Source organism: Cheilinus undulatus, linkage group 2 (genome assembly GCF_018320785.1).
Source record: "Cheilinus undulatus linkage group 2, ASM1832078v1, whole genome shotgun sequence".
In the NCBI taxonomy this organism is placed as follows: Eukaryota; Metazoa; Chordata; class Actinopteri; order Labriformes; family Labridae; genus Cheilinus; species Cheilinus undulatus.
In genome coordinates, this window is record NC_054866.1 from 42,141,373 (window position 1) to 42,166,626 (window position 25,254).

At 38.5% G+C, this 25,254-nt stretch overlaps 1 protein-coding gene across 2 annotated transcripts in view; it reads right to left on the reverse strand.

Moving 5' to 3' along the window:
- The window catches only part of cadm2b (cell adhesion molecule 2b), a 264,936-nt gene that overhangs the window by 39,597 nt on the left and 200,085 nt on the right, over positions 1–25,254 (reverse strand). For both annotated transcript variants that reach the window (XM_041797583.1, XM_041797576.1), the window contains one exon: positions 11,430–11,579. In XM_041797583.1, coding sequence (XP_041653517.1) covers positions 11,430–11,579 — 150 coding nt within the window. The remainder of the gene's footprint in view (positions 1–11,429; positions 11,580–25,254) is intronic.

A 25,254-nucleotide genomic window follows, 5' to 3' on the forward strand; every position in this document is an offset into this window, starting at 1 on the left:
TTGAACTTTATGAGTTTGTTCTTCACAAGAAGCATCTACTGATGTAAACCATGCTTGCAAAAAAAAAAAGAGATCTCAGAAGATCTTTGATCAAGAATTTCTGAATTGCATAAGACTGGAAGGGGTTACAAAGTCATTTCAAAGACTTTAGATAGACAAACTGTCCACAAATGGAGACAATACATTACCATGGCTACTCTATATAGAAGTGTGCACCCAGCCTGGTAGACTCTAAGGGCACAACCCCTAATGCTCAGAGAAGTGAAAAAGAACCTAGGAGTAACAGCTAAACACTCAAAGGAATCATTGAAAAAGTCAACATCTCTGTTCATGAGTCTACCATACACTAAAGATTGAACAGGTATGGTGTCCATGGTAGGACACCACAGATGGGGCTGCTGCTCTCTAAACAAACATTACTCTATCCCTGGTGTTTGCCAAAGCACACATTGACACTCCACAACAATACTGGAGAATTGTTTTGTGAACTGAAGAAACTATGGTTGAATTGTCTGGGGAGAACATGCAGCACTACGGGTACAGCATACCAACATGACAACATCATCCCTACACTGAAGTATGGTGGCCTGCCCCACGGCCTGGGCCGCTCATCATCATCAAGGGGAAAATGAACTCCCACGTTTATCAAGATAACCTACAGGATAATGTCAGGGTGGCTGACCTCCAGCTAAAGATCTGAAGAAGTTGCATGATGCAGCAGGACAATGACCCTGAACATGGAAGTAAATCTACTACAGCATGGCTTCAAACAAAAAAGAAAATCCACCTTTTGGAGCGACCAAGTCAAAGTCCAGCCCTGAATCCAATAGAGATGCTGTGGAATGACCTCAAGAGAGCCACTCACACCAGACAACCTAAAAATATGTCTGAGCTGAAGCAGTTCTTTAAGGAAGAACAGTCCAAATTTCTGTCTGAACTGTGTGATCAACAGCTGATGGCTGGTTGAGGTTACTGCTGCCAAAGGAATTTCAACTAGGTATTAAATCCAGGGTTAACTTACTTTTTCCAACAGCACTGGGAAAGATTATGGTTGTGTTCAGTAAAGACATGAAATATTATAATAATTTGTGTGGATCGGGTCAGGCCCATTGTGTTTGTCTATACTTGTGACTCAGATGCAAATCAGATTGCAGAAAATGCAGAAAACAAACTTTTCACATACTTTTCTAGCCGCTGTACAAGCCGGTCCATGAGGGGGGATAAAGGGGAGAGCTTTCTGGGGCCCAGTCAAACTGGGAGGCCCATGGAGGTAAGCACAATCATGGTCCATTTTAAAGTTAGGCTGGGATAACTCTATCTATCTATCTATCTATCTATCTATCTATCTATCTATCTAGATAGATAGATAGATAGATACAGTGCTTAACAAATTTATTAGACCACCTGCCATATTTGTCTCAGAGATCATCCAGCATCATGAAGTGCTTTAATGCAGACTCTTTCATTTTCAGTGAGCTCTCGACATTTTTCCATTTTGAACAGGAATGAAGAATTTCAAACTGAATTCACCTTTTTATACCCAAATTTGAGCTGGCTCACTGGGCTTCTCTGAGAAGTCAGAAATTAATCAAGCATAACATTCAACCACTAAAACTCATTTTTCTGTTCAGGAATGCAAGTAAATAACTATAATTTGACATATTAATCAAGAAATAATATGTGCTTTACTATTTTTTCAGTTTTTTTGTAAATCAGTAAATTTGAAAATTCATGGATAACAATAATAATTTTATTTAAGCATTAAAAATATCATTTGGGTTAAAGAGCTTCTACATATTGGTGTATTAACCATTGCAGAAATATAAAAAATGATTTTGGTAATTACCAATGCTGTTAATTTAGGGCAGGTGTGGCATCAACCTTACTTTGGGTGGTGGTCTGATAAATTTGTTAAGCACTGTATATTTATATATATATATATATATATATATATACAATATCACTCAAAAGTTTGGGATCACCTGGAATTTTTCCATGGATAAACTCATGAAATTAGTCTGAATAGGAAATACAGCAAATGGGTTTAAGCAAAATCAGCAGAAAAGTGGGTGAAATAGGATCAAAATGTGACAAAAACAGGCAAAAAAAGAGGTGGAAATGGGTAATTGGTCTTGTAGTGGCAAAAATGGGCGTAACATATAGTGAAATGCAAATAAAATTGGATCACATCAGATCAGATGCACAATAGGTGGATAGTAGTGAGAATAGGTTAAGAATGGGCAGAAAAGAGGAGTTAGTTATTTATTTATTGTAGGGGATAGTGCACATTAATGAACATGGACATGTAAATGTGCCAGATTGTAGCCAATTTCCATTCGTATCCCTGGCATGACATACATATAAAAATGAACACCAAGCATGTACATAATAAACATAAGAATAAAAATAAACATAAAATCAGACAACACCCAGAGACCAAACAACATAAACAGTATTGTATTAATAATATTATACAAAGACCAACAATAAGAGAGGCAAAATAAAATGTCGAAAATGGAGTAAAACGGGCAGAAAAAATGGTGAGGACTTTTAAAAGTGGTGGAAATGGGTGGAAAAGGTAGTGAAATGTGATTTATGAATAGCAAAAATGGGCTAAAAATGTCAAAAATGGGCAGAATAAAGTGATGAAAAGAGTGATGTGCCAAAATTGGGTACAAAGTATGCAAAACTGATGAAAGTGCCAAATAAGTGAGACAAAAATAACAGCTCCACACACTTTTTCAGCTCCAAAATGTGGTAACTGTTAGTCAGGATGTTAACACCAATGCTACTGATCTAACACACATACACTGAGATCATCAATAAATCACAACCAGGGACAGCCCATTCACTGGGTTTGTTGGCCAATTCTGTGAGTAGGCCTGCCACTGTATATGAGAAGAAACAGGAAAGCATCACCTGACTGCCAATGACATTAACTTCATTTTGATAACAATAGTAATCATATTATGCTGCTGAATTTCATTTTTTTTAAACTGAGAACTAATTTACTCACAGATATGTGAAACAGAGCTGAGCTAAGCGTCCACTACACGTGCTCACAACAGGCCCACTATGAAATGTTGTGCGTTTACTAAAATGGACGTTTAAATGTGCTTTCATTGGTGCTCACTTCAGTAATTGCATCCTTGGTAATTATCCTTCATTCTCTAAAGCTAATGAATGTTTTAATGCTCACATTAGAGCATTCATTTAGCACATAACAGCATTTTGATTACTACAAGCCAATTAAGATCAATTTTGCTTTGTGACCTTTATGATCCAGGCTGAATGCCCCAATTAAATGTCATGAATGATGATCCATAAACTTCTGAGAGTTGGAATTGAGATGAGGAAAAAAATGATGTATAATTTGCCACCGCATGTGCATACATACATGATACTTAAGATCAAATAAGCAATTTGTTATCTGCCTTTGTCGTACAACCTGCAGTCGCGTCTTATTAATTGCATTATTCATATTCACCGTATCTGACAAAAGATTCTGCTTCCACCCTGCAGGAATGTCATTACCATTCTCTACAGCGTCGCTACTTATGGTTTCATCCTTTCTCCACAGAAGCCAAAAGCAAAGTAAATCATAATGAACACAGCAAAGGACAGCTCTGCTCTCATTTGTCCAACTCAGTAATAATAATTCATAACCCCAGTAACATATGAAAGGGATAATTCTACAAAAGACATATGGTCCAAATCAATTTCTCCACCGTGGCAGCTCACCACACAGCCGCTCCGTTCAACAGTCCCTGCTAATTGGCCTAATGTATGAATGACACATTGGCCTGGCCATTAAGTGGATCTATGTCTGCTGTCTGGGTCGGCGGCTGCAGTGCGAAGGAATCTGCATGCTGGTCTTTCCAATAGTTTAGTCTAAAGCCTTTGAGGTGGCAACAATGAACCAAGATTCAGATATACATAATGGATGAGGATGAGAGTGCCAAGGAACCAGCTGGCATGATATAAGAGGAGGGCTGTGTTCAGCTTTAGACAAATGTGCAGAGACAGGCCAACCCATATGGATCGGCTTTGGGAATCCAGCAAGGTTAACACTCTCTTGGAGCAGCACGAGGTTTGACTGAGCCTCTTATGGAAGGGGATGAGATAGGGGTCCTTCTTATCGTTTACACTCTCACCAAAGATATATTAAGCTATTGAGCTGTCACCAGCACACTATTTCCTCCCCACCTGCAAACACATCTCTTATCCTCCTCCCAGGCCTGTGATGAGACGGGACATTGCTGTGTAGACAAACTTTAGGTCACAACATGCACTGCTGGGATTATGTTCACCTAGCAACCTATCTGAGGAATCCCAAAAGGTTTATAAATTAATAGAGCACTGTCGTGATCCTTGTGCTGCTGGTACGGGCTGTAACTTACTTAACAGAAGGTTAATTGGAGTATTCCTGTCATTAACAGAGTCTGCCCTTAACAGACAAATTACAGCATCAGTCAGTTGCCTAGATGCTTTCATCAAGCTATGATTTTGATTTTCATTCAACAGAAATATTGTAAAAAAGTTACAGCAGAGCAAAAATTCCCACTGAGGATGTTGAGGTCTAATATGCATAAAATGTCACTAACTCTAGGCAATCCATACTGTGCCCATCTGAGCCACGAAGTTCAGTTTATTTAACCAGAGAGGATGCTCTGTACTGCACTGAAGCACAGAACATTTCCTTGGCCCTGGCATGCAATGATTGATTGATTAAATTTTATTATTGTGTCATGCATAAACAATATGCCCAGCCCTTTTAAATGGGCTTACAAGACACCATTATCTTTACAGAAAGACCAGAAACCAAAAGTAAAGTACAATTGCTCAACAACTGTAGGTGCACAACATGCACATGACATATAACTGATATGAAGATATCTCTTGACAATCATTTAAAGAAATGGCGGAGTTTAATCTGACCAAATCAAATCGAAGTAAGCCAGAAAGGAAGTAAAATTACTGTCATGGCGTACCCTTACCTGAATCCTGTCTGTGTATGTCTTCATTGTATTGACTCAGAGACTGCGTGTCTTAGAAAACTGTGTTATATTACAACATGACGATGCCTCGGTGGGCTTGGTTGCAATGTGAGTGCAGGCCAGCAGGGGGAGAGAGGCCTGGCTGCAGACCGTACATCTTTTACAGCCGCTCTGTTCATCTGAAACGTAGTCTATTTCATAACGGAAATACATGCTACAACTTTCAAAATAAAATTGGATTAAACTTCTGTTTAGGGTAAGGGTGAGGGTTGAGGTAGCGGTTAGGAAACCAAAAGTTAAAAGTTAAAAACCCGACCTGCAAAACCTGAGTACAAAACATTTAATAAAGCCAAGGAAGCAGTCTGCATACAGGAAAAAAGTTTGTCCTTCATGAAGCAATCTAATGCAGCAAGTGGGGCTGAATAGCTCTTAGCTGCATAAGGATCTCTGATCTTTTTTCTCTGTTTTATTTATGAAATGTGTCTTGGTCTGTGATGTTTGCAATGTGGCAATTTCATGAATGTAACTGCCTGACTTTATTTTTGTATAAAGTTTAATTTCATAAAAATTTCTAAAACTGAAAATACATTTTACTGGCTAATTATGGCACTTGTGTTATGAAATAGACGGCATCTCAGAGTCTGTAAGAGGGGCTGACAGGGATGTACGGTCTACAGCCAGACTGTCTTGAGTGAGGGACTAGAGAGTGGAGACAAATGCATTTTGTCTCCACATTGCACTTTAGTACCATCTGGGACAATTGAACCTAGTGTTAGTGCACCCTGTCTTTGACATGAACAACGGTTCAAATCCTCCAAACTGTCAATATTTCCTGTTGTATATGATACACATATGCCCTTAAATTGTGCATGTCTTTTGAAAATATTGTTTATTACTTTAAGATTTAGTGTCCAGTAAATGTAACACTTTCACACTAGTGATTGAGTGCAGCTGTTAGCATCACAGATCTCTGTGTAGATATGCTGCCCAAAGATTATTCAGATCTTATTTTGAAAGTATTTCAAATCAGTGCCTCCCAAATGTGTGGGCCAATGCTCCCTGGTAGAGGTACTGCAGGTGGGCCATGAGATACCCATGCATCCTTCTGTTATCTACACTGCTTATCCTGTTCTGGGGGGGTGGGGGAGTTGGAGCTGATACCAGCTGTCATTAGGTGAGAGGTTTGGTACACTCCGGTCAATCACAGAGCCAATGTAAAAAGACAAATAAAAAAAAAAAAAATCACACGCACATCAACAGACAATTTGGGGTCACCATCCAGCCAAATGAGCATGTCCTTGTTCTGTAGGAGGAATCTGCAGAACCATAAGACAACCCATGCATACACAGCCGGATCATGCAGACTCCAGGCCCTGTCCAACTGGGACTCTAACCAGGAATCTTCATGATGTGAGGCAACATCAGTAACCACCACACCACCAAACTGAATTTATGTTTTGAATTATGATATAATACTTGATTACACTTTTTAAAACTGTTTTTAAGAGTCCCAGATCTAGTAAAACACAGTCAGGGGAATTAACTGTAATGTCACCTACTGATCATTTATTTTGTTGGATGTACAGAACCAGTGTCATGGTTGAACTGGTGTTAAATTAACTGGTGACACTGCTACACATTTGGGGTTAAACATGGGGTTTTAGTTCATGTTGTTTCAACAAAGTTTTGGATAGGAACATTGTAGATCAGTCATTTCTTTCATCTCCAGCGTCATTACATCTTGCATTACTGGGTTTAACATTATAAGCGTTTGTTACATTTGAAACACTGCCTGATTGTCTTACAGCTAAACTAGAGTAGACATATGATATTCAGAGTCTTTAGAATGCTTAAAAGACACAGAAACCCCTTTTGTCCTTGAATGTAAAAGCTACTCTTTAAGGCTTTTTTCAGATCCTCATTTGTCAGACCTGAATTAAAATGGAACAAATTATCGCTGGGGCAAAGTTCAGATTTTGTCTTACTTTTTATGCAGTAGCTGTCAAACTCAATTGAAATGATATGGAACTCGTGCTCTTTACAAATGTTTCTTTTTACTTTGCTATAGCTGCTCAAAAGGATTTAGAAGGTCATTTTAATACTCCCCCTCCCTTTTTACCATTTCATATCGAACTCCAAACACATCCACATAAATGCCCTTATCTTTAATACAGAGCTTGGGGGAAAGAGCCGGAGTAGATTTCAAAAAATGCCTCACAGAGAGCTTTGTCTAATTTAAGACAGAACAGCAGATGTATTTTTATCATCATTACCTGTATGTGTTGAGCATCCAGAATCGCATATGAAAGCTGTGACGGCTGAATTTCCTTTGGTTAACATATACACAATGACAAACTACCTTTGAGAGGAGAGACTGGAAGAAACTTGCATGTGCATCAAATGGCAACATATGGCCACGCCGTCATGGCTACCCAAGGGAATCGTAGTAAGCAGTGAGATGGACAACACAGACAATGGACAGAGACAACAAGCAGAGGGGAGGAAAGGTTTATCTAAACAGCAGGTAGGAAAGAAGAAATCTTAAGACTGAAAAGAAGAAAATGCAACAAAGCTGCATAAATCTAGCCTGTGACATCAGTCTATGAGCAGCTGCTCATCAGAAGGAGAGAGCAGCCTGCTTCTAGCTCCGCCAGTCTGCAGTCAGTTGTTGGACTGAAAGGTAGCATAAGGTTGAGTCTTACATTCTTCATTGGCTCCTACAAGAAGGCACAACAAACGGAGAAGAAGGACAGTTACAGCCCACTGCCAAGCAATTAACTGGTGATTTGGCACAGCAGAGATCTCTTCCCAGGTGTCCCACCCTCCTTCTCACATGAAGCCTGTGTTGTTCCACGCCTCCCGTTTTCTCCTGATGGCCTCACAGGCATCGTATTAGTTGTGCCAATAAAGCTTTTCATTTGGCTGTTTAAGCGGAGATGGAGAGGAAGTGTTCACACTTAGCCCTGGCAACCTCTGCTGAGTGGACTACATTCATTTTGTCATCTGTGGTGCTCTGGAAAAGGATTCTGTCATACAATATAAATTACTGCCCAGGAAGGGCAAAATGGCTCATACTCACTGGGCTCCCCAAGAGCTCTCCTTACATGTTCATAACAGCAGCAGTGCAAATTCATATGCGGACACAGATTACCACTTCTATACATAGATGATGGTGACATAAACAAATTACTTCTACAGCTTCAGTTAGGTTAAATGAAAAACTAAAAGATAAGTTTAACCCTTTATAGGGCACTCTTGAAATACTTTGAAATTCAGAATTTGAGCTCTAGAATATTATTGGTTGACATTCTATGACTTTTTTTTTTTTTTTACTTTTGCCACTTTTCTGTGTGAAGTTCACATTATTATGTAAAAAATCAAGGTCAACAAAATGAATAGTGCATGGTTCCTTGCCTGTTTAAGGTTAAAAAAAAATCCACAGAGTGTATGCATATAAAAATGTTATTCATGGGAAAAAAACACATAAAAACCACACAGAGTTATCTGCGATGGCTGCAGGGTCATCTGACAGGGTCAGGGACTTCGAAGTTGGTGAGGTTGTGAAGTCTTTTGGAGGCAAGGCATGACTGGCATCAGAATGATGTATGAGTAATGTTGGTACCACCAGTTTTATCTTAGCATTCCAACAGGAGACCTGGAACAATCACAAATTCCAAATGTCTAAGCAATGATGATAGTTATAATATAAGTAAAAACTGATTTAAGTCATTTAAGTATGATCAAACTGATAATGTTTTAAAACTGACTAAACTCGCACATTTTACTATTATACCATTTATTTTTCCTGTTTATTCCATCAGAAAAACTTTGAAAAATCACAAAAATTGACTGTCTGAATAAATTTAATCAGAAATAATGCCTATAGTAGAAATTAAAAACTGAGAAAGACCACATACGTATTATACAACTGCTATGAGGTTATAAAACCATCCAAAAATCCCTCCTACTTTAAAAAAATTATTACTTTAAATTTCTATAAATTAGTAACATTTACCACTGGATCACTCTTTATTTTTTTTTTACAAACCTGTCACAACATCTAACTACACCATAGAGTGTTATTATGCTATATATATCAGCTATATTTCTAGAAAATACCCATAGTATGGATGCCAGTAGAACTGGCCATATGTCTAGTGTAGACCAGTGGTTCTCAAATGTGTGGCACGGCAAACTGGTGAGCCTTTAGGGAAATCTAAGTGTGCTGTGGGAATTTGTACAATCATATGTTAGTACTAAAACTATACAATAAATTGAGCACATAGTGTTACTTCTGGCAGTGTTATATAATTGTAATCAGCTGATCTCACACAAGCCTTCATCTGCTGACTGCCAACCGATTCACGCTAAGCTTCCTACTGGCTAAATGTACTCATGCCACCACATTCAAGCTGCTCTGGCTGCCTACTCTTTGTTGCTTCCTCTGCAAGCTGCTTTTGCAACCCTCCTCCACCCCAGCTCCTCCATTATTCTACATCTGACTTAATCAATGTCATTTTGTTATCACTGATGCCTGCTCTGCTCTGTTCATTTTTTCTGTTTCTCCCTCTGCCTCAGGCTTTCCTTGTAGGTACAGGAAGGGCAGGAATTTGTGCTGTTCCTATGATGCTCCCCACGAAGGCTTGTGGAGGGGAGGTGGATCCCAGAACAGCCATACCGCCAAATTTAAATAACAGCAATGAATGCATAACAATAGCTGCCACATTTTTTTAAAATATCTTACTGCACACTTTACATTTCTTGACTAACTGGGCCTGACTGAACTGAAGACACTGTAACATGTATTATGGAGGCTATTTTGAATGGGAATGGATATGGTGTAATGGTTTTGGCTTGATCTTAGGTGTGCCTTGGGGAAGAACAGGATGAATATCACTGGTATAGACAGCATTTTACTCCCCTACAGAAGTGTCTGCCAAAGTATGGTTCCACCATTTTTTCCACTAAAACTGCAGTAAATTCTAGAAATCCTATGCAAACAAAACCTATCATGACATTTAGCACAGCTATTCATCTTTATAATGTGTGAGTTTCATCATCTTATCGTGGTTAGTCAGGATGTTAGGGCCATTTGTGTGGGACAGAAATAGATGTAAAACTGCATTATGCGAATTCTGGGGGAAACAGGAATTTTAAGGCACTCTGGGCCACTGCTGATTAGTCAGATAATGTGATTTCACTTTCTGTGACTGATCTCCACTGATCGGCTGGGAAACGTCATTCTGGTTTTACTGTATCACAGGGAGTTAGAGGGAGGCCACAAAGGAAGACTACTGAATTTTTCTTTGCCCCATAAAGGGTTAAACGGGTTCACTATCTTGTTACATCTCTTCAAACTAAGGAGTGAAGGCTATAATTTTTTTCTCATTTTGTTGGATTTTATTCATTAAGCTCGGCACTGTAAAGAATTAAATTGTTATATCTATTGTGCATCAGAGAATACAGAAGTAAAAGCACAAAAAGGATGGTTTTGGTTCATTGACTTTTGCTTGAATTCAAATCCTTTGGGCACATTCACACCATTAACACAAGGGTATCTATTTAAGATTCAGTTAACTTTCGTTTAATTGTATTTGGAAGTAATTTCATCTCATAAAACACCTTAGACCCCATTACTAAATCCAATCACTTGCGAAGGAGAAAGTATTTCTTCAAACCAGACTCCGACTCTCATTCTGCTGATTCACTCTGGCGTTTCTCTCTCCCATCAATTGTTATTCAAAGAGAAAGTTAATCTTCAATCACTGAACCAGTGATATTGTATTAGCAGCTACAGCATAAATGAAATGGGTAATATGCTGCAAGAAACACTGAAAGATGAACACCCCAACCTCTACAAGACCAGTCCACTGTTGTACTCCCTTTCACCCCAATTCCACTTTATCAACTCCAGACTTTAGTCACCTTTAAATTGGATTTGGCTGGTGAGAGCACATTATAATTCATTCTGGCTCGAGCCTTGTTTCACAAGGTTGCAACAGTGCATTTCCTTTTTAGTGACATCCAAACAGCAATACAAATGTAGGGCAGCTGAGATGCTAATTAAGCCCAATCATCTCACAATCCACAGGCGTTTCTGTGTTGTAAACAACACCGTCAGTGTTGTGTGATTACAAAACTTCAATTCAGAACGAGTTTATTTCTGTTTAGATTGTGCCCCTGGTTATCAATGGAGACATACATTCACTAACAGTCTGTTTTGACATCAAGAATAAAACATTTCCCTTTTTTCCTGTCTTTTTTATGTTTTCAGACAAATTGTGCTCACAGGCAGGCAGGGCCAATTTTCTACATTTCACATTTGAAAAATTGATGAAGACGACTCCTCGAGAAATATAATCTAGCCAAGACATCTTTATCATATCTCATCATTTTATCATTACGGCCATTATAGCCAGGATTATTACTCACCTTTCTTGTCCCCAAAGAATAGAGTCTGTTGTGCAGGGTTTGACCACTGGAGGGAAGTGTTATCATTGAAATCCACACGACAGGTCATGTTGGCTGTGCCCCCCTCCACCACCGTCACATTCTGAGTTATGGGGAACTGACCTTGGCTACCTGTGGGATTAAGAGACAGAGTTCGAGGTCATGGTCATGACACGAATAAACTGCCATTTTAGCTGTCTTCTCACTGAATCACAATAATGTACAGGTCACACTTGACACCTTTGAAAGCGAATGTTCACCACATTGTCAATAACATCTTCATTCATTTGCAGTCAACCCATAGCCTAATGGAGGTTAAGTCTGATTTGGACGCTGGACTTCGACAGCTGTTTGAGCTAAAAACCAGTGTTTGTGATGGTGGAAACAATGGTAGGTTTTACTCTCCCAGAGCGCTCTCCTCACTGCCTTATTGCAGGGCTCTAATTGGTAGCATGGCCTAATTAGAGGTAGTCATGTTCTGCTGTAGAGTCTAGAGCTGCAGCTGGGTGGTAAATTGACACATAATCCTAGACACTGTGGGCCTTCGATCCGAGCGACTGCCTTGCCCTGAAACAGCCGCTCGTCACTGTGTGCAGAAGACATCCAAATGAGGCCTAATCACCCAGCCTTGCTGGGTTTTACCTTCTTATTCCAAATTTGTACTTGTCGTCTCAGCAAAGTCCCCTAATTACATTGCAGAAGCATTTCTATCCTGCCTGTGTTTTATTGAACTCTGCCAAGCTTCAGAAGCAGATGTCTCAAACAAATGTTCTTTTGTGCTGAATGTGAGAAGACAAAGTGTGGGCTAATATGAGGCTGACCGAACCGGCCGCTTAAAAATGACAACAACTGTGTTCGAGCTGTTGAGTTCATGCTTGAAGCTGAGTGTGCTGTATTTGGGAGTTTTTTTCCCATCAACTAGCTAAACTCTGTGCTTGTTTTCGCTTGATTTTACAGGTTTGCTTTGCTTTCCTCTTGTAATGTGTCTGAATATGAAGGTGACATTGTCTCTGCCTCTCGCAGGTATAGTCCACTACAGGGACATTTCAACTAAGGGAGCAGCTGTCTGCCTCATTAGTCCGGCTCGAATGGGGAAGCAGAGGAGGCTGAGAGAGCAAAAGGTCTGTGGACCTTCCTTGACCTCCATTGTCCTGATGGAGACCATTGTCAGCTGGAGGTGAGGGTGAGGCTGGCTATAAATAGTAATGTGAAAGAGACGATTCCTACTGTGCACATTGCTTATCCGCTCATTACACACAATCACACGATATCGCATCAGCAAACACGTCAGCATAACAATAATTTAAATGCAGCAGGCTGGATGTTGGTAGCAAGGTAGTCCCACAAAATCAGCAATGCATGTCATACTGAAAATGGAAATTGATGCGTATGGATTGTGCGGGGGACAGGTATGTGGAGATGTTGTCAGTCCCTGCAGAACTTTTTTTCCTTTTAGTCACATCATCTATCCTCCAGAGTATCAGTCTCCAGAGTATCCTGCTCACTATTCACACAGGTGTTACAAACCACGTAAAACACAAATGAATTAAAGAAAAATAAAGAACCGTGAGTTTTATCTTGGCTTAGGTGTGCAAGGTAGCTTCAAAAGAAATACATGTTCTTTCAATTATGCCAGTTCAGCTTATAAGTAGATTGTTAATTTTTATTGTTTTATAAAAAAAAAATAAATCCAGGGATTCACCAAATACGTTCATGACACTCCACTGTGTTGAGACGGAGTAGCAGTCTAGAGGGTGGCAAACACCCTCCTTCATGTGGAAACATAATCCCAAGGGCCAACTACAGTGTGGCTTTCCTTTCTTTTGAGATGGTGATTGGAGGATGGTTGGCCTTATTTCTACTCAGCTGAAAACAATATTCTAGAAAGTCACTGAACCACAAACTGCTGCAAGGACGCTACACTGTGCTGTGCGACCCAGTGACCCCACTTTAAAGAAGCATATGTCTAGGTGTGAAAAAGAGCAGTATTCCACAAGATACTAAATTCAGCTTGTGTATCTTTTGCTGCACAATTGCACAGAGAGATGTGGAAAAAACGTGGAAAACAGATAATGTGATAAAAAAGGAGATTAACAGTTGATATTTTGTGCTTGAGCAATGCCATAATAGATAAAAAGGTAAAAACCAGATGGTGTACTTTGCATTTAGAAAGTAGTCAGACGCCCTTCGGTTTTCTTATGTTGCAGCCTGATGCTACAGTAAAAAAAAAAAAAAAAACAGAAAGAAATATGTATTTGCTAAAAGTAAACCACAGAATTGTATAGAATGAGGGGAAGACTGAATGAGGGGAGGCTACTCACAAAGCAGTCTGGGATTGTTTCAGGGTGAACCCGGCAGGTGTTGCCTCTTTAAATACACTTTTTCTCCCTCATTCTATGAATTTCATCCATTACACAGAAACCGAAGTTTACTGTTTAGTAAATAAATCATCTAAGCTGGAGATATACTCTTTGTTAACTACTGTATGGGTTTGAAGTGTACATCCTCACAAATGAAAGAGATGTGGATTCAAGACGCAGTTTACACATGTCTGATTGAGGCAGTGAAGAGGCAGAGGAGGTGCGACAATCAACACAGTAGTTGAAACGACAAAGAAGTTTTAGGCTAAAGGCAAACTGATAAGGTGAGTCTCTGCAAAGACACAAACATGCCTGTTAAAACAACTGATGGCAGGTAACTTCTGCTTTAAAACTAGACCCTGTACCTGTGAAACAATGCTAATAAGATTGGGGTTTCAGTTCAGTCAGTAACTGTGCAAACTGTTGACTTACATTTGAGTGTCTTAGTGGATGTTTATAGGTTTTTAATTAAATACATATCTGATGGGTATATTTACACAAAAAATTCAAAACTACACAGAGAGGCCTTCACAAGGACTATTTCTGCTATCATCAGCTGCTGCAATGATGACATCTATGAACACAGTTGGCTGAAAGTCAGGAGTTAACCGATACACCAGGAGCATTCAATCTGTGCAAAGAGAAACTTGTTGGGGAATTAGTGCTGACAGTGTAACCTGACCACCAGGCATCAGTCTGAGCTGACTTGATTGATAAGATGCATATTTTAGATCTTGAATGCACCTATCATGTATCAATAGAACCATGTATAGCTTCATAGGAAGCTGCTCCAAAATAAACACATGCCTGTAAGAGTCAGTTTCCACTAGCTTCCAGGAGGAATGCAAGCTAAGGATGAAATATATCTTCTGCCTGTATCAGAGCCTGTGCTGGCCAGAGGATCTGCATATAGAGTAAAGTAGAGTAATGTTATAAGTTCATCTTTAGCAAAACATAAAATATAGGACTTGGGGTGCAGATGGCCTAGTGGTTTAAGGTGCGCCCAATGTACGCAGGTGGCCCGGGTTTGAATCTGGCATGCAGCCCTTTCCCGCATGTCTCTCCCCACTCTCTCGTCCCTGCTTTTGACTCTATCTACTGTCCTCCTCTATCAAATAAAGGCACAAAAAGCCCAAAATAAATCTTAAAAAATACAAATATAGGTCTTTAGTCTTGTGGCTATGTGTTCAGTGTTGATTACTTTATTATTAGTGCATTATTAAGAAGCATTGTTACAACAAAGAAATATTCTACCAAACACAAATTACCTTACATTTAAGGCTAAGTTTAAAACATAAGCTTTCAATCACTGAAATAACTTGAATTTTTATCTTTATATCAAGTTTGTCTGGATCTCAATTAACATTTAAGGAACCTCCTTGAGTGTCTCCATTAGTAGTTCGCATCCTACACATCGGGTATTTGTATCAGCCTGAGCTCTTGTGCACCTTCTAGAGATATCTTCAAATTGCATGCATCAATTATGGGAAAGTATATTTACAAGAATGCCAATTTTTCAGACACAATTGCAAATTAAAATTTGATTCAATAAGTAAATCTTCAGCCCTAGAGTGCACTATGCATTGAAAAGACCTTTTAAAATGTGGCGTTGTTAGTAATGTCGATGGACAGAGCACGCCACTCCCTATTTACATGGCTTGGATGGATTCAGTGGAGCCATGCTGTTTCAAACGACACATTGCCGTGGAACTGTAGCAACAGTGCAGATATCATTCATGCATTTCTGATGGCTGTATGAATGTAGCTTTTTCACTGTAAGGATTATGATGTAAAGCATGCTTGGTAAACATAACATAGACATTCAGCAGAAGAGATTTGATGAGGTGGACTTTGTTAAAGTTGTTTGGCTGGGAAACTTGTGAAAAAGTTTCGTAAAACAACAAAAACAGTCTGAGGAGTCTGATGAGCTACATAAAGCAAGAACACCTGTGGGCGTTAAGTGTTTCTATTGATTAGCTTATCTTTTGTCTAAAACAAATAACTCCTTTCCAACTTTGCTCAGAAATTGCAATAAATTGCTACGATGCAGTACAGTGTGATTCATGAATGATGGAAACATATGTCTATTGAAACAGAGAGGAGGAATGACCACATAAAAAGCAGAGTAAACAAAACAGAAAGGCATTTAAAAACACATTAAATGAAAGCCTCTCTGGTTTTAGATTTTCAGACTTTTTCCTACTATATTGTCTTTTTTATCCAAACAAAAATTATGACATTAGATTAAAAAAAAAAAAAAACCAGCCGACTGTGGCTTTAACAGTATATAAACAATAAATACAGCAGGTAAGGACAGATACAATACAAGCCTGCAGGTAAAAGTGTAGATTATGTTGAGCCATGGCTGTTTTCTCCCATAAAAGCAAAAGCCAGTGGAAGGGAACAAACAGTTCTGAGAGGCGTAATGGAGGTATGAAGGTTGTCTGCTCCACTGATGATCCAAAGCGACTCAGTGAAGTGCAGTGATGAAATGAGGAATAAACCTGCACTTTTGCAATATGCCTTAGGGGAGGAGAGGCCATCCCTTAAACACAGAGCATATCAGATCTACAGGCTAAAGGACGTCAGTGCCGGGCACTGCTGCATTCTTCCAGTCTTTAGATGTATTTCACTGAGGGGGATGAACATACTTATTTTAAGCGAGGGCCAGCTGCAGGTTGACAGCTTGCACATATTTACAAAGACAGCGTGCAACCTGGCTGCCTTGACAGCAAGTAGGTGAGGTGAGGATTGAGTAACCCGTGATATCTTGATGAAAGTAGCTGGCGCCCTCTGAAACATGAATACCATTAGTGTTTGCTTTTTTCATGATGGTAACCCTCCCCCTTTATTCCATGAATATCATGGAGTGCTGTTGAAAAGGAAAAAAAAATCAATATGTGATAAGTCACATCGATGTTTCTCTCCCTCCCTTTTTTTCCAATCCAGCCTCCCTTCAGCCTTTCAAAACAGGAGGCTCCGATTAAAACATGAAATAATGAACCCTGAACTGAAAATGAACTCATTTCGGAATAAAATTTTAATTTAATCAACTCAAAGCAAAGCCTTTTTTTTATTGTTTTGTTTTTGTGTGTATGTGCTTTTAATCAGAACATTTCCAACATCAGCCTGCTTATGGGCCTAACTCTTAAAGCTGTAATTGGTCCCTTGGCAGTGCTTTCCTCTCTCACAATGTTTTTTATGACAGTCACATGGATCTGAGAGCTGCTGTGGCCTTTTTTTTTTTTAGTGCTGAAGTAGAGACCACTCCAGTGAAAGCTGAAACTGGCAATATCACCCTGAGCTGGGAGATTATAGTCCACATTCAGGTGGGCCACGAGCACACTGATCATCAGTCACAATGTCAGCACACACGAGATTAGTCAAGTTGTTTGCTGTGCAGCGCACAGGCTGAATGCTGCTGACACATCTCTCCATTGTGACATTAACTTTCATACATGTGACAATGCCTCATGTATCAAATATTTACCTGCACTGTGAAATTAGGCAAAACTATAAATTGGGGGAGAGGATTTCATCGTCTTTGTAAACATGTTTGATGATTAGATTTTAAAGCAGAACCACAGAAGCAGATGTCTGCTGAAACACCCTCTCTCCATCTCAATACATGTTAGCATGGATGAGGTCTGAGCAGCAGGTGGAGAGTATAAATATGAATACAGATGTTAGGACTGGCTGACTGTTGAGCAGACATTAACGATAAACTATTTCATTTCATTTCAACCAGCCTCTCTTCATGCTGTTATCAGAATGCAGCTCAGACCGTAGCCTGATGGAATCGGAGTCTGACAATATTAGAAGCCCAGAATATGATACTTGGGTTATTGATTTTGCAAGTGGTCTGGGCGGGTATCTGGAAAATGTGAATATGAGGAAGATTGAAATCTTTATGCCCATACTTAAAGGGGGGATTAAGAGAGAAGGCTGATGAATGTTAATGGAGAGCTTTATCATTACTGATGGTGTGTGGAAATCTTTTGCTCTGTTTTGATATAACGCTCATGTAAATCAGCCAACTTTGGGAAAAGCGAGTCTGAAAAAAAGCATCATTTAGGGCCTGTGTAGCATCTCTAATTTTACTAACCCGTCTAATGACTATTCATCCGGGGCGCAAGGTGAAAAACACAAAGAACATCTCTGTTGAGGAGAACAGAGAGTTAGTGGAGGAAGAATGAGCCATACCACCCAAAAAGCTTTTCTCAGTTTCAGCTGACTGCACCAAATAATGGAAAGCAGTGCCTTGATGAATGGCTGGAGAGCAGTCAAGCACACCATTGCAGAATAAACTGTAAACTGCAGGCGGGACAAAAAGAAAACAAATAACTCAGAAAATAGTCCAAGAAATAGCCAGTGCCTCTATTCATTACAGTTTAATAACCATTATTAATTTCCATATGAAATGAAATCCAGGCAGTTTATCAGACCACTCATCCACCTATGGTGTGACTTTACGAGGGATTCATAGCAAATAGAGATGGTGGCGATACTGAGCCCCCTTCTGCATTATAATGACTCACAACTTCCAACAGAGCTTGCTGATGAAGAAATGCAATATCATAGCTCTGTAAATCCTTCACCCTATGGAAAGCTGTTTGGGAATATATTTAATATTAGTGACATCAATCAATGTGTACTAGTACTTAATTTTGGCCTACTAGTATGCGACTAGGCCTTACTAGTAGACCCTAGTAACTAATGTTACTACACTGAGAAAAATGAATCTGGGCAAAAGTAAATTTTACTTTATTTAATCTGTGTTATCAACAATAAAAATCCAAGTGTCTAGCTTGACAGAAGTACACCTAATTTTGTTGTCAGTTTCTTTTGTTAAAAATATGAGACATTGTGATTTTATTCCCAAACAAGAATAATTTGGGTAATGTAAGCCAACCTTCCAAAGTTCATCCACATAACTACGCCTGACTTTGTTACTTCTTCTACTTCTGTGTTTCAAAACTACAAAATACTACATTATCCATGAATAAATGCCCCCTGTGATGCATTGTGGGTATTTCAAATTAGTGATGGATGGCTTTTCTAACAATCAGGAATAGATGAATTGCTAACTGAAGATATGGCAGTGATGATAGATCAGATTGGTGGGATTCAAATCTGGGGCTGTGTAGGCTGAATTTTCCCATGATGCCCTGGGGCAGAGTGTTTATGTGTTTAGATATGTTTAAATGTGATCAGGTGAGTTTAGATGTTGCCATGTCACAATCCCTGTGACATGGAAAATGAATTTAATAACTTCTTTGTGAATGTAGGTAGCACTCTTGACAAGAAAATCTCACCAACAAATAACTGCCCCACAGATAATATTACTGGTCTTTTCCTGCCCTGCTAAAATTTGACCCCCCATGGTTAAGGAAGTGAGCGACATAATTATAAACCTTAAAAACTCAGCATCAGGACACAATGAAATCAAGGCTAAGCTACTAAAAGAAGTTGTTCCATTCATTAGCAAACCGCTAACGCATGTCCTGGATGTATCACTACAAACCGGGGTAGTTCCTAGTGATCTAAAAGTGGCAAAGGTCATACCTGTCTTTAAAGCAGGTGATCCAAGTGTTTTTAACAATTACAGACTGAGTTCAATCCTACCGTGCTTCTCAAAGTTCTGGAAAATTTAGTATATACAAGAGTCATTAAACACCTTAATGATTATAACATTTTGTACAAACACCAATATGGTTTTCGCAAAAAGCACTCAACATATATGACACTTTTGCAACTTAAAGATAGAATTTCTGCTGCACTAGATAAGAATATGTTTGCTATTGGCATATTCCTGGACCTCTCTAAAGCATTTGACACAGTAGACCACAATATTCTCCTGTTAGAACTCCACTGGTTTGGGCTTCAAGATGTTGTATTTAGATGGTTTAGTGATTACCTTAGCAACAGAGAACAATATGTCTGTATTAATGGTCAGGCTTCTAAGAAAGTTAAACTACACTACGGTGTGCCACAAGGGTTTATTCTTGGGCCCCTTCTGTTTCTTATTTTCATTAATGATTTTGCTGTAATGACTGAGTCTTCTCTGCCCATTTTATTTACAGATGATACGAATATTGCCATGTCCCACTCAGACTTTGGATGCCTAATCAAAAATGCCAATAACACTCTGGAAAACACCTCTAAATGGTTTCAGATGAACAAGCTCTCCTTGAATGCTAACAAAATCAAACTATATACTCTTTAGAAACAAAAATAAAACATTTCTTAAACAGAACTCAAAACTGCTGATCAATAACATTGTAATCAAACAAGTCTCTTGCACAAAATTTCTTGGTATATTAGTCGATGAAGGACTATCCTGGAGAAACCGTATTGAGTATGTAGGCAACAAATTATGAAGTCCTATGGTATTATCAGGAAAATCTCTCACTTAGTCCCATGACATTGTATTACAGCCTAATCTATCCATACTTGATATACTGTAACATCGTGTGGGCTGCCTCATATTCCTCTCACCTTAAAAAGATACTCTTAACTCAGAAAAGATTCTTAAGAATGGTATCAAACTCTACCAGTCAAGAACCTTCTGCACCTTTATTTAGGAAATTTAAACTATTGTCAGCTTTTTCAATTAACAAGCTTCAAACATGTCTATTTATGTTTAAATTCATTCATCACAAACAAGACATTCCAGGCACTTTTCAGAACTTCTTTCTGGTATCATCAGATAGTCATTCCTATTCAACAAGAAGTCAGAAGAACTTCCAATTACCTCCATGTCATACCTCCAGATGTAAAAATTTCATCAAATTTCAAGGTCCCCAACTCTGGAACTCCCTAGACAGATCTCTTAAACTTTTATCCTTTAACTAAATGTTTAGGTCTGGTTTGATGAGGGATCTACTGTACAGGCAAAATAATCATGCCTAGCACAAATGGATGAAGTCGAAACTTTATCAATCATTGTTGATTTGTTGTTTTACCCTTTCATTTCTACTACTTTTCTTTTGTCTCTGAGCCTTTTTATTGCTTCCTTTATTTTTTCTTTTCTTTCTTTCCCTTTGAATGATCTAACAGTGATTTTGTTTTTGATGGGAGGATTTTATATAAGCCTTTGGGCTTCTTTCATCTCCTGCACAATTGTTTACCTTGTACCTCTATATGTGTTTCTTATTTATCATTGTGCATATCAATAAATCACAAATCACAAATGTACAGAGATCACTGCTGGGATTCCTTTGTTCATCCTTCTGATGGATTATTGTTGATTTTGATGGTCAACACTTTTGCACCATGAGTGAAAAGAGTACTTCCTGAAAATGAGTTTGACTGCCTGGCTAACTTTTATGGTCAAAAATGTAACTATTCTCTGATAATTTCAGTAATGAGGGAAAATCAAGAAGGTGTGGAAACAAATGCAGATACTCCCATTGTAAGCATTGTTACAGATGTTTCTAATAAATACCACTAGTGGGAGGGAATCATAAATTATACTATTCATGTTAGGCTGCACTGAAAGCACGAGTCATTTCTACAAGCTGACTTAAATTGAAATTATACTGTATGTATTTCAAAGAAAAAAACAAGTTAAACAAAGATTAGTCTTGTTGAATCTACTTGAAAATGTAAGTAAATTTCACTTTGATTGTTTTTTTCTTGAACTAAAACAGAGTAGTAGTTTTTACAAAGATTAATCTGGCTTATCTACCAAAAAAAGGTGCAAAAAGTTGCCTAGGTTTTTCTAAGTGGATTGGGCTGAAAATTTTTATCAGTGTAGTAAGGACAAAAACAGCTACTAGTACTACTAGAAGATGTAGAAATGTCTACTAGTGCTACTAGACTTTTTTTTAGCCTTACTAGGAGTGTTGGGTGTAGGTTGCCCTCTTTCAAGGAGCTCTTTTCTTTGAAACTGCTCCATCCATCCCATAGACTGAAGAAATAACAGTCCGTCCTCTGCTCAGGTGTGTTCTTGTAGCTGTCTTTCTCTGTGTCCAGGTGAGCTAACATCATTGATATGTTTGTTTTTTTCTAACAACACACTCAATATTCAGTGATATTTCCCTTAGAAAACTTAAGTTTTAATGTTTCTTCTTTGTTGTGTTTTGCTTCTCTGGGTTGAACTGTTGGCTGCATTGCTCAACACTGCCCTCGATTAGCAGCGGTATTGCAGTGTTTGGTCCATATCTGTAAGCTTTGAGAGAACTGACGAAAAACAGACGAAATGAATGCAGAATACAGACTGAAAGATATGTTCGTATTCGTATGCATTTCAAGAGTAGAGCATAAATTAGCCATTAGTCTGAGTCCATGGAGGAGGGAGCAGGAAACATCGGAGGGGCTCAAAAAAGGACTCTCTCTATACTATATCTTTGGTTGCATGGCGGTATTAAACTGAAACAACTCTCCACTGCCATGAATTCTCATCAAATCTTTCCAAACGTCTGCAAAGGCAGTGACACAAAGCTAGAACCTTTAGATCCCAAGAAGTTTAAGATAACTACATAATTCCAACACTTATCAAGCTTCCAAAGATGACAGATTTCAACAACAGCAACAGGTAAGCACAAAGGCTGAGATAAATAGGCTTTCAGCAGCATATCATGTGGAGGAAACATGGCCTTTTATGGATATGTTTTTCTGCGGTGCTGTTTTATCTGATTGTCACAACTTTACTGTCAACTTTTTGTAATGAGAGCAAAAAGGATAAATCTTGTGTAAGTCCTCCTAACTAGAAAAATGATAAGTGCTAATTGTGTTAGCTAGAATTATCAGGAGGTAAAGACTGTCTTTAGTTGACTTTATTAACATTATTTGACTTTACATAACAGAACAGATGAACTCGACTGCAGACTGATTTCTCCTGGCGCTCATTTACACTAAGTCCTGTGTGGTTTCATCTCTTCTTGTGTTAACATCATTCCTTAAGCCTTTGACAAATCTATTACATTTCACTGCACTAATGCAAAGGAACTATCCTCAAGTACCTTTATACAATCCACCTTCAAGAATACACTTGAACTTACATATATTCCAGTCTGTGTGCATTTAATTGCAGCTGCAAGGACGCTCGATAAGTGTGTTCATGAAGGAAGAAGGACAGAAGGACAAAAAAGAACAAAGGAGTGGCAGATGTACAAGGCATTTAGAAAATTAATAAAGGTACAATATGCAGACTTTTGCACTGAAATGTTTATATTAATTAAAAATGATTTGTATTATGTTGAAGTTTTAGCCATAGTTGAGGTCTTACATTGACTCAAATATTTCCCAAAGTTTTAAAACCACAGAAACTCTTAATACTTATAACTCTAATTGGACGTGTTTGTCATGGTGGCTATCATGATGAAGCCACTGTTACAGATACAACTTGTTTATTATTGCAATTGGATGTTACATAAAAACCTCTGAAAAGTACAGTGGAAGCTACTGTTCTGTTCCAGTATCTCATTCTAGTTTTGTACTGTTTACCTGTGATAGGCTACAATTATTCTCTGCTCTCTGTTGCAAGTTCAGTTTGGAACTTCTCCGTTACCTCTTCAATGTTAATCCCCCACTAGGCATTTCCAGGTCAAGTAGAGAGTAGGTCTCAGTAGCTTAGGTCTTGTTTTTTTATTGAGTACTCTGTTCATTAAAAAAAGTGACACTTCATACAATTTATTTACTAAACAGCAGTACTGTCATGATACAAAATTTTAACTTTCCTACAGATACCAGGTTTAGTATCACGATACTAGATACTAAAATGACACTTGACACTGAAACGATACTAGTACGATACTTGATACCTAGTAGATCAAAAGTAAAATCAGGTTGTACACAAAGGTTGGTCACATTTTGGGATGTATTTTATTAACAGTAACACTGAGACAACACGGCACATCCAAAAATACTTTGTTAAAGATATCAAAGGAGATTTTAATTATGTTTCTGTATTTGAAATCCATTTACTTATTATTCCAGAAAGAGTTTTACAAAAAATGACACCAATTATCTTTGCAAAGAACAAAACACATAATATTAGTTAAGAATGATTATAAATTCTATGTTTCATGTTCAAATGTAATTGGTCTTTGTGTATAGAGTTGAAGTGACCACTCAGGTTTAAATGCTTGATCACAGATTTTAATGTTTTGTTCCTTTTCACCATTTGATTACATTTAAAATGGAGTTTTTGGCCTTATTGATTGAGCAGACGACCAAATGTTGCCCCTGTAGTGCCAGTTGCCCACCATTGCCATATAGTAAGTTGTGTAGTAACATTGCACCTTCAGCTTATTACAACCTTCTAATGATTCTTAAACATTTTTATATAAATTACAATGATTTTGACTGTTTTATCGAGATTTCATAAATACCAATCCAAATTTGGCTTCCTTGTTATAGTTTCTGGGTAACCTATTACTGTATTATAAAATATGAATATGTCCTGCAACTTACCATAATTTTATCAACATGCAATTTTCACTATAACTCCATTCTGTTTACTCAATCATATGTCTTTGTACTTATCCAGGAGTATTATGTTACCGTGGGCACTATTAATAATAATCAATTATAAATAATAATTGTAGCTTTAGTGTCAATATAGAACTCACATTTGGTAATGTGCTTGTCGTGTTATTTTAATGCAGGGTGGGCATGATACTGGAGTGTTACTACTATGTAAAAGTTACGTTGATTGTGTGACACAATTTAGCAGCTAATCATTTCCAACTACTAGGGGTCTAACCGGCTAGCTTATATGTGCTGACCTGTCATGTTTTGTACTCCTTGAAAGGTCTGGATGTCTGTCATTCAGGTGCTTGGCCAGGTTTAAAGTGTTTCCTCCCTTGCACTTCACTATTTTGTAGCATCTTTTGCACAGAGGCTTGGTCAGTTGGTTCGCCATCAGCATTAGCTATGTATGCAAAGTAGTACCACAACACACTTCGGTGAGGAGGAGGAGGTATTATCTTCAAAGATGAGCCGCTGTCGCTGTGAGTCGCAGACATACTGAGGCAGAGGCACTTCTTCATGGTCAGAGGAGGCTGGTGCTCAAGTTGAGCAAAGATGAATGACTAACAGGCACGTCTTTCTGACCTGCTTTCCTTGCTCACACTGCCGCCAATTGGAGATGCAAATAAAAATGCAATCCTTTGTCCTGAATGTGCTCTATCAGTCACAACAGAGCCACACATGACCTGCAAAGAGGCACAGAGCAGCAGAGAATTCCCACAGTGGCTGCTTGGGAAAAAAATACTGAAAAAGTACCAAAATTTCAGTTTAACTTGCAACAATACTAAACAGTAAAGCAAAGTTTTTGTCTCTTGGATGACTTCGTTAGAACGAGGGAGAAAAGGTGTTAAAAGTGGTGATTGTGGTTCAAGCTGCCAGGCAAAAGAAGATGCCAGTAGCTGATCATGGTTAGTCAGAAGTATCACCACAAAAAATGACTGAGATACAGCAACAGAACGGCAGCTTGCAGT